At 35.2% G+C, this 10,768-nt stretch overlaps 1 protein-coding gene across 1 annotated transcript; it reads left to right on the forward strand.

The window, feature by feature from the left end:
- The first annotated feature begins 4,134 nt into the window (after positions 1 to 4,134).
- On the forward strand, positions 4,135 to 10,568 carry LOC107406445 (beta-galactosidase 5). The gene is made up of 19 exons (XM_016013565.4): positions 4,135 to 4,936; positions 5,071 to 5,166; positions 5,323 to 5,435; positions 5,589 to 5,655; positions 5,798 to 5,890; positions 6,076 to 6,219; positions 6,481 to 6,569; positions 6,719 to 6,824; positions 6,912 to 6,999; positions 7,156 to 7,274; positions 7,395 to 7,559; positions 7,711 to 7,889; positions 8,407 to 8,516; positions 8,627 to 8,736; positions 8,840 to 8,950; positions 9,059 to 9,172; positions 9,268 to 9,470; positions 9,569 to 9,902; positions 10,023 to 10,568. Exons 1-19 carry the CDS (start codon positions 4,766 to 4,768, stop codon positions 10,179 to 10,181), a joined length of 2,571 nt encoding a protein of 856 aa, XP_015869051.2. The 5' UTR covers positions 4,135 to 4,765; the 3' UTR covers positions 10,182 to 10,568.
- Positions 10,569 to 10,768: the final 200 nt, after the last annotated feature.

Here is a 10,768-nt window from a genome sequence, read left to right on the forward strand (position 1 = left end):
CCGCCAGCCATATCATAAAATCCCTTCTTAGTTACAATGATTACGTTTATCGGGTATTCTGTTAATTTTCTAATTTTGAGGTGGCACTTTTAATGTAGGATTGGGCTTGGGCTTAGTCTTTCTTTCCAATTAACAATCCAATATGCCTAGTAACATTTATATTTTATTTCAAAATTTTTGTTGTGCTTGTTTTAAAAAAAAAATTTTAAAAAAAGAGAAAAAGAGAAAAAGAAACCTTCATATAAATTAAGGGTTTTGCTCTTTATCACCTTAGAAAATAATTATTAGTAAGACCATTGCATATATGGTAATTATTAATTGGAGATATTTAATTTTTAATTTTAAATGTTAAAAAAATTAATATGATAAAGTGAACATTAATGGTAGCAATTAAATTGCAACTTAAAATATAAATCCTACTCATTCTCCATTATCAGTGGTGATTTGTAGTATTTTTCATAACATAATTGCATAAAAATTTCCCAATAAAAAACTAATTAAAAACATAGGTAAACGACTACACATTTTGAACAGCCCCAACTGATGTAGATGGGCTTCTTGAAGGGCTTTTCAGGGTTAAGCCCGATCATTCTGGGAAGAAACTGAAACCCGAATAAGGATCCATTTCTTTTTATTTTTAGTTGTATCCCAAAACCTTTTCCTAGCTTGTTATTTGTTAACTAAGGTACTGCATTTTGAAAGGAAACGCTCTCGTCGGCAAATGGAGGAGACAAAGTGAGGCCGCTCGAAGGATATTTCGGCCCAAGTTCATATTGTGACTTTTGATAAAGAGAATGCAGCTGGATCTATGGAGTACAATGAATGGCATTAAAAGCATCTGTTTTTATTAATATATTATGCTTACTTGCTTAACACGACGAAGGAAAAAAGACAAATATCCTTTTAAGAAATTTTAAGATCCATTCGTTGATATATCTTATCACCTTTAAAGCCAATTCACCAATATATATATATATATATATATAAGAGAAATGATTTATCATTTGAGAAGGAATTTACGATTAATATTCTTAAATTACATACGTTCATGATTTAAGCATATAACTTTTGGGTAAGTCATTAAATTTAAAGATATAATCGAAAGTTAGTGGTTAGCAAAATTAAAGAATGCATTTGGTATAGAATTTAATATTTATTTTAAAGTTACAGTATACGTATATTTGTATTAAGAAAAAAAAATGTAGTAAAAAAAAAGAAAAAAAGAAAAACTAAATACAAATAGTAAATCTATACTCACTGGCATATTTTTAGCAGAAAAAATCACTTCGATCCCTTAGTCTATTTTTAGGAGCAATGGCCTTTGTGATAACAATTACTTAAAAATACACTAATTATCCAACAAATAAAATGTCAAGAAACTAATCAAAAATAACAATGATATAAAATTAATCGATAATGGTGTTTCATTTATGTCTAAATGTAGACTTGAAAAGTGCCATTGCAATTTATGGTGATAAATATGAAATGTAGAAGTAGACTTATGGTGGCCCCAATCTGTTCTCTATGTGATCCAATGGTGATGGATATCTACAGGTGTCGTCCCAAATATCCATTAGATCGAACAGGGTGCACATGGGAAGTGTCAAACCACAATCTCGGACCTATCACCGACGTAAACGGAACGGAGATCTAGCTAATATATGGATGTATGTGAATGAGACATTAGAAAAAATAGAGAGAAACAAGCGGCGCGGCAACGGTGTCCCGTCCTTGGGACCAGTAGCGATGCACAAACCACGTGCTCGAAATTTATTGGTAATAATAAATTAAGATTTTATTATTTTGTACTCGTTTAATATTTCACAGCTCAGTTTTGGATGCCATGATTAAATTACGCTTTTTCATGTTTAAGGTGGATTCAGTTTCTGCCATTCACATCCACATGTTACATACTACACTTCAACCTTTTTGACGGATGATGATGATTAGCATTATTAGGATGCTACCGGGTCTTGCTTTAATTATTTGGGCTTCACAATAATAGATTTATAAATCAAACCCCCTTTTTTTTTTCTTTTTCCTGAAATAACCCCCTTGATCCCCCAAAAGGACGTCATCGCTTCATCATTCATTTTTATATCAAAGAAAAGCTTGCCTTTTGCTTTGAGAAATATGCATCACCCGCTTCATAAGCTACATATGCTCTGCCTTTAATGATTTATCTCTGCAATTAATCACAAGAAGGTCCAGCTAGCTATCTAGCTCAAGAAGATTCTATTACCAAAAAAAAAAAAAAAGAAAAAAAAAAGCTAGCTCAAGAAGATTTGTCTTATATTATTAAATAAAATAAAATAAAAATGGTACAGGGTCGTTGGCTTGCAGAGCACTAGTTAGTGAAAGCTGAGAAGTCGAAGGAAAAGTACAAGAAAAAGAATGACAAAGATAAAGTCATCAATTAAATTAATGGACAAATGTATTTCCAATGAAATAACCATACCAGCAAACTGAATTGATTTAATGTTTATCTGAATTTTCTTTTTAGGTGATGAGCAATAAGAAGATCATAAATGCTTAAACAAAGTTAGGTTATATAGGACCCAACAACAAGCGAGATAAAGCTCGATATTGCATGTATTTAAAAGATAGAAAAAAGATGAGAAATTAGATAACCCTATGATGATGATTTCTGTGTCATTAACTTGATAACTCTATTCGTTCATGAAAGTGGGACAAGTGTATTTGGTTAATAGGTTTTGATTTTATTATAAAAGGACCTTTGGCTTCATGTTCATGACAGATATGCCACACCGACACACACAAACACAGTCACTGTCAACAACATACAACTGCCACACTCTGAAAAACTCAGATTTTAGGATAATATTTAAAAGATTTCTCTCTTAATAATTTAATCCCATTCTTACAAGAAACAAAAAAATAAGTCCTTTTTAAAAGAAAAAATAAATGAGGGGTTAGTCTTAAACAACTATAATATGCATTACCCAGATGAGTATTTTTCTCTTGGTTTTTTGGAAGAGCACCCAGATGAGTAATTGAGCAGCATAAGTATATACTATAATTAAAGAGGTAAGAGTCAAAATGAAGGAAGCTATAAATAGTGTAAAAAGGAGCTTGTGGAAATACGGTAAGGTTGTCATTAATCACTTGTTACATAAAAGCAAGCCATAGTTTGATTTACAAGCAAAAGACCAGAGTCAAAGAAAACTCTCTCACACACAATATTCGAGCACTGGCCCGCTGTCGTAGGGTTTCTGGCTCTTTCTCCAATCTTTTTCTTCACTTTTGAATATTTGTGGGAGACACATTAAAGAGTAAGATAAATGGTGAAAAAAGATGCACCGGATTTGTGCTTCCATTGATAAAACATGCAAATGGGCTTGAGATTGGCTCCGAGAGTCCAATCACTTAATGACATCTGGAGTGGGAGTGAGAGAGAGTAGAGCAGTGGAAAACAGCAAATAATAATTAAATTGCCATTTATGTTCTATTTTACAAGGTTACATATATCTGTATACAAATAAAATGCAGAGAAAAAAAATCATAGTTTATGCATATGTGTGTATAGAGGTTTTGAGATTTTTTTAAAAAAAATCTGGAGATAAAAGGAGGGAAACTTTAAAAGGTAAGAAACAGAAAATAAATAGATAAATAACAAAAGGACGTATAATTGGACGGATACGAGGACATATCACATGGTGTATGGCTCTGTAAAATTGTAATAATGATATTATAACATCAATGAATTTGAAATCGGAAGTGGCTGGTGACAATTGGGAAAATGGCAGAGCCGAAATAAGCGAAAACGGCACAATTTAAATCATTGTAGGGGGGTCCAATCCTATTAGGTCAAAGCTAGTAGATACAAATGCGAGAAAAGGAACACTATCTTTATACTCTCCCTCAGTCACTTCCCCGTAGCTTCTGGCCTTACCATTCATCATCAAACTCATCCATTATTATGACTGGGATGTTGCAGCAAAACTGATTTTCGATTTTTTTTTTTGTTTGTTTTTTTGGGGAAAAAATTGATCACAAAAAAGTCGTATCTAAAAATAATGTGATTTTTAATGATACGTTGTACCCTACTATAACACCCTCCTAATCGACATTAACGTGCATCTAATTTTCTTGTCTCAGCTCAAATTTAGTGAATGCTGAACATGAACATTATTTACAAATTAAATATTTAACGTAATTCTTTTTTCTTTTTCTTTTTTTAATGTCTTAGAAATAGAAGAAAACATCTAGGTGAATCAATGACTGAACGTAATTCATACGCTGTTAGCCTTTAATCTACGTCTTTCTCTGCATTATTTTTTTTTTAATAATTTTGCTTGCAATCATTCTAAAATACAGCTTACCTCTTTTGTCCTTCATGTTTTTTTTTTAATTTTGGTCTGAGATTTCTTCTCTTTACTTCAAAACAAACTATTCATGATAACACCTTTCACTTTTTTTTATTTTTTATGGGGACATAAAATTTCTATATATTAATAATATTTTTCTAAAGAAAATTTGAAACTTAGACTTGCCGTTCTGAGTTGACACTATCATATTTAATAAATGCCAAACCAGATGAACTCTGCTACAAGTGGGTTCTGAAATCTGAATCCAAAGCAAACCATAATGGCTTCTGTCACTGAAGTTTGTTGATAGATCAGAAGCTCAGAAAATTCTACTTTGCTCTGTTTTTTTGGTACATTTTTCTCCATCCTGAGGTCCACTTTTAAAATTTCCCTCCACATAGTCAGCGACAGAGGGTGGGAGAGAGAGAGAGAGAGAGATGGAAACTAACTCAGTTTCCAAGCTGTTAACTTTGTTCTTGATGATCTTGTTTGTGGGTTCTGAGCTGATCCAATGCAGCGTGACCTACGATAGGAAAGCCATTCTCATCAATGGCAAGAGGAGAATCCTCATCTCCGGCTCCATTCACTATCCCCGAAGCACCCCTGAAGTATTTTCCTTTTTTCTCTTTTGTTTTTATTTTTTTTACTCTGTTCTTTCACTTTTTTCTCTGCTAAAACTTGGCGCATTTGTGGATTTTCTTATAATGGTTCTGGTTTTTTTGTGAAATGGGTTTTGGTGTAGATGTGGGAAGATCTTATACAAAAAGCCAAAGATGGAGGTTTAGATGTTATAGACACCTACGTCTTTTGGAATGGCCATGAACCTTCTCCTGGCACTGTAATATTCTGGATCTCCATTTTTCCTTGCTTCTGTTATAGACTATGAAATCTTCAATTCTATATCAGTTAGTACTATGAAATTTAAGCTTTTTTATTTTTTTATTTTTTTTTAAAGTTGTTTATGTTTTTATTATTTTTCTCAACATGGTTTTAGTATAATTTTGAGGGGAGGTACGATCTGGTACGCTTCATAAAGACGGTGCAGAAAGTAGGACTCTATGCTCATCTGCGCATTGGACCTTACGTCTGTGCAGAGTGGAATTTTGGGTACCTATTTTCTTGCTTCTTCTTACCATCACTGCTACTGCTGTTGTTTTAGCTTGGTTGCGTTATTTATATATTTATTTATTTATGGCTTTCTATCTTAATTAGCTTATAGTCTGTGATTGATGTGACTTTGCATTTCTTTTTCTGCTACAGAGGATTGCCTGTTTGGCTGAAGTATGTTCCAGGTATCAGCTTCAGAACAGATAATGGACCGTTCAAGGTACGTCTTCTTCAACCTGAATCTGCATAATTAAATCTTCACAAAGAAAAGGAAAAAAAAAAAAAAAGAAAAAGTGTTTTGGTAGATTTGAAAAATCAAATGTGGCTATGGTCCTAATAGTTCATCATTTTTGGCTTTGAAGACGGCAATGCAAGGGTTCACGCAGAAAATTGTTCAGATGCTGAAGAGTGAAAATCTATTTGCATCACAAGGAGGTCCAATCATCCTTTCACAGGCATGGGTTCTTATTGTGACCTCTGTATAGTTCCTTTGCTGCATGTGTGTATAACAACGCTATGCTTAAAATGTTGGTTTCTTCCTGAATGAAAGAACAAACATGAATTAGGCTCTCGTGATTCATAAATGCTGTAACGTAACCTGTTAGATTGTTTTTGTTAATCGTTATTTTCGGTTGTGTAGATTGAAAATGAATACGGCCCTGAGAGCAAGGCACTTGGAGCTGCTGGTCGTTCTTACATAAATTGGGCTGCAAAAATGGCTGTTGGATTGAACACAGGAGTCCCATGGGTAATGTGTAAGGAAGACGATGCCCCGGATCCTGTGGTAAGCTATATCCCATTCCCTTCGCTGCCTAATCTACCATACTGATAGCAGTATTGTCTACAACTTGACCTTATTTCCTTAGACAATTTTGTGGTACCAAGATCCCATTCTTGAGATTGAATATTGGCATTCAGTTAGAATGTATTGCATTGCAGATCCAATTCTTTTGAGTTGAAAAATTAACATGCAGTTAGGTCTTCTTATCCAGTTCCATTTAGCAAGGGAAATTTTGAAATTTTATCTTCTATATGTTGGCTACAGATTAATGCATGTAATGGTTTCTACTGTGATGGCTTCTCTCCCAACAAACCTTACAAACCTATTTTGTGGACAGAGGCTTGGAGTGGCTGGTGAGTATATACTCTATTCCAGTACCTATGGTGTTTTACTGGGTCAATGCAAATCTACTCTTTTTGATTCTGCTATATTCCACCTTTTCCCTCAAAATTAACCAGGTTCACAGTGTATATTTATTTATTTATTTTTTTGACATAATCAGGTTTACAGAGTTCGGTGGCACAGTTCATCAGCGACCAGTTCAAGATTTAGCATTTGCAGTTGCCCGCTTCATTCAAAAGGGTGGCTCATATTTCAATTACTACATGGTTGTTACCTTGTTACCTTGGATAATAGTTTAAATCTAAAATCTCCCAGTAAATAAATTAAGATGTTATCTCTATTGTATGTGACAGTACCATGGAGGAACCAACTTTGGACGCACTGCTGGGGGCCCATTCGTTACAACAAGTTATGATTATGATGCTCCAATTGATGAATACGGTAAGAACGCTAAGAACTTTCAATCGATCTTATGTCAAACTTTCAAAGTAGGCAGTGTTTTCCAACTTTCACAATCATACTCTGTTAGTTTTTACATTTTATTACTTCTTGTCTTACGCTCATGCCTGCAACTAAGCCCTTACACTTGGTGTCCAGGTTTGACCAGGGAACCTAAATACAGTCATCTGAAGGAGCTTCATAAAGCTATAAAGCTAAGCGAAGATGCTCTAGTTTCTGCAGATCCTACTATAACTTCGTTAGGAACCTATGAACAGGTCAGGCTTCTTTAATATGCATACTTCTGTCAGTTTGAAAATTTGCTCTATAAACTAGCCTTTAATGAAATAATAAAACATAAAGACAACAAGTCTTAATCAATTATGATCATCTTCCAGGCTTACATATACAATTCAGGGCCAAGAAAATGTGCAGCCTTTCTTGCAAACTACAACTCAAAATCCGCAGCCAGGGTGCTTTTTAATAACAGGCACTATAATTTGCCTCCTTGGTCCATTAGCATCCTTCCAGATTGCAGAAACGTAGCATATAACACTGCATTGGTAAGCAAAGTTGTAGAAGTTCTCTCATCGATCTAATTATTGTGTTCATCTAATTAGACCGATAGCATATTTTCTACATATCTATCATTTTGCTTTTTCTTTCATTCCTCTTTTTTTAATCCAACCTTCTTATTTTCTTTTCCTGATCAAGGTGGGAGTTCAAACCTCGCATGTGCATATGTTGCCAACCGGTACAAGCTTGCTCTCATGGGAGACTTATGATGAAGTTATCTCTTCTTTAGATGAGAGGGCAAGAATGACAGCTGTTGGACTCCTGGAGCAGATAAACGTCACTAGAGATACTAGCGATTACTTGTGGTACATGACCAGGTGAGGTTTGTTACCTTTTTTAGTGTAAAATATAGTTAAAAAAATAAGAAATCCAAAGGGCCTTGACTAAAATATCTTGAGCTGATCAAAATGCTTTGCTATAATGCTTACTATACTCTTTGTTTCAATATGAGCTGTGGCTCTCATAGAAGAGTTTACAATGGAATATTACAATAGGAACCAATTCTGCTTTTAGAGATGTGGTTCTCATGTTAGACTAGTGCAATGGTCTCAATGTCTCCACCCTCCGTTACCAGATATTTAAGTTCTAAATGTCTTTTGGATTAAACTGGCTGGGGGTAAAGATGAACTCAAATGTGGTAAAAAGCCTGATTGGAGCTTAGGAAAACAATTCTTTATATTGGAATTCCTTTTTGGTCTGACCACCTAGGTTCATCAATAGTTCATGTGGTTTCAATTTTTGATCTGATCAATTGTGATATAGTTCATTTCTTTTTCTTTTTTCCTTCTCACATTCATGCCATAGTTCATACATTTTTCTGCTTTACGTGTTCAGTGTTGATATTAGTTCATCGGAATCATTTCTGCGAGGAGGACAAAAACCTACTCTTAATGTGCAGTCTGCAGGCCATGCTGTTCACGTCTTCATCAATGGACAGTTTTCAGGTATATATTGTAGAGTTATATCCTAACGAAAATGATTTATTGATCTCTTTGATCAACAATTGTAATGCATAGAGTTTGGCATTTTGACTGGACTTTCTTTTTAATTACAGGGTCAGCCTTTGGCACCAGGGAGCATAGGCAATTCACATTTACCGGACCAGTAAACCTCCGTGCTGGAAGTAACAAAATTTCACTGCTGAGCATAGCTGTTGGATTACCAGTCAGTGCTCCGCTTAGATCCCCTTTAAAGATAGCTAAATTATGAAAGACTCTTGGAAGTTATTTCAGATACTGATTAAGAATTTTGTGTCTTGTGGTTGAAGAATGTTGGGTTTCACTACGAGTTGTGGGAAACAGGAGTCCTTGGCCCAGTTTTTCTGAATGGTCTTGACAATGGAAAGAGAGACTTAACATGGCAAAAATGGTCCTATCAGGTTAGACAAGGGACTACCTCATTTCTCCACAGCTTCATTTTGTATATTTCAGCTTTGATTTTATCGTTTCCAAAGATTTTACTCTCAAAGATTCTTATATAATAACAGGTTGGTCTAAAAGGAGAGGCGATGAATTTGGTCACTCCAGAAGGGGCGTCATCTGCTGACTGGGTCCGAGGGTCGCTAGCTGCTCGAAGCGTGCAGCCTCTGACATGGTACAAGGTAAGGAAATGAGAAGATGATAGATAAGAGGAAGAAACAAAATAGTTAAGCATTAACACTCTTTGGCGCTAATCAGAATTGGCTGGAACTTGTAGGCTTACTTCAATGCACCCAATGGGAATGAGCCATTGGCTTTGGATTTAAGGAGCATGGGAAAGGGACAAGTCTGGATCAATGGACAGAGCATTGGAAGATACTGGACGGCATATGCAAAGGGTGACTGTGAAGCATGTAGCTATACTGGGACATTCCGGCAGACAAAATGTCAATTTGGTTGTGGCCAGCCAACCCAAAGATGGTTTTACTCTATAAACTAAAATCTTTTACTAGATGGCATCAAGACATAGTTGAGGGGGTCTCACCTCTTGATTAATCATTTTTTATCCCTTTTTCCAGGTATCATGTTCCTAGGTCCTGGTTAAAGCCAAAACAAAATTTGTTGGTAATTTTTGAGGAACTTGGTGGTGATGCATCAAAAATAGCCCTTCTTAGGAGATCGTTGACAAACGTTTGTGCCAATGCATTTGAGAACCACCCAAGCATGGCTAAATACAGGACTTCAAGTCAAGATGGATCGAAAGTGAAAGAGGCCACTGTTAATTTGCAATGTGGTCCAGGACAGTCCATATCAGCTATTGAATTCGCGAGTTTCGGGACGCCTTCTGGAACTTGCGGAAGTTTCCATATAGGAACTTGCCATGCTCCAAACTCTCGTTCCATCATAGAGAAGGCAATTTCCAAAACTACCATCTTACTTATCGTTATATTTGTTTCTTGGATTTGGAAACTAAAAACTTGATTTGTAGAAACAATAGTAACGCTCTCTCCTCCTTATCATTGTGTTATACAGAAATGCGTAGGGCAAAAGAGTTGCTCAGTTACCATATCCAACTCTATCTTTGGAGCAGATCCATGTCCGAACGTGCTGAAGCGGTTAACAGTTGAAGCTGTCTGTTCGAAAGCAGTTAAAGGCACCGGACCCACAATTCTAGATGAAGACCCTGAATAAGGAGCCCCCCCTCCTCCTCCGTAAAACTTTACAATAAACATGATTATTTGCATGTCATGCAAACTTCAAAGGAATTGTCAGAATTACGAGGTCACATTTCTGATGAAGATCCTCCATGGTATAGGAGTAGAGTTCCAGGTACAATATATATAGCCGTTCATCCCCGTGGATAATATGATTCTGTAAAGTAGCAGTGCAAGTGGTTTTGCCTCAAAAGGTTTGATACAGTGTCTCCAACATTGCTGGAGTCCCTATTTATTATCTTTTTATATCAAGGTCAGTTTGTACAAACACTATGTTGAAAATGACTTTCCAATGATTCTTTGGTAAAGTTGGTAATGGAAAAAATAATTTAATTTAATTTAATAAAAAGAGTTTCCCATATAATGTGCCTATTGTCCAAGACAACTAATCTCCATTAAATTATAGTTTTAACGCTAGCTTTCTTTTTCGAAACAATGTTCTAATTGCTGTAATTGTCAATCACTATGCCATTTATTCTACATCGGTTATTATTTAATTAATTTACCGTATTTCTCTTGTAATAACAGCGAGTCTGAAAATTAAGAGATTATTTTACTGCATTT

This window comes from Ziziphus jujuba, chromosome 5 (assembly GCF_031755915.1).
Source record: "Ziziphus jujuba cultivar Dongzao chromosome 5, ASM3175591v1".
Lineage (NCBI taxonomy): Eukaryota > Viridiplantae > Streptophyta > Magnoliopsida > Rosales > Rhamnaceae > Ziziphus > Ziziphus jujuba.

Coding starts and splice junctions, on each gene's coding strand:
- LOC107406445 (XM_016013565.4), top strand. CDS start 4,766: ATGGAAACTAACTCAGTTTCCAAGCTGTTAACTTTGTTCTTGATGATC. Junction 7,560..7,710: donor TAGCATATAACACTGCATTG/GTAAGCAAAGTT, acceptor TTCCTGATCAAG/GTGGGAGTTCAAACCTCGCA. Junction 8,517..8,626: donor CATCAATGGACAGTTTTCAG/GTATATATTGTA, acceptor TTTTAATTACAG/GGTCAGCCTTTGGCACCAGG.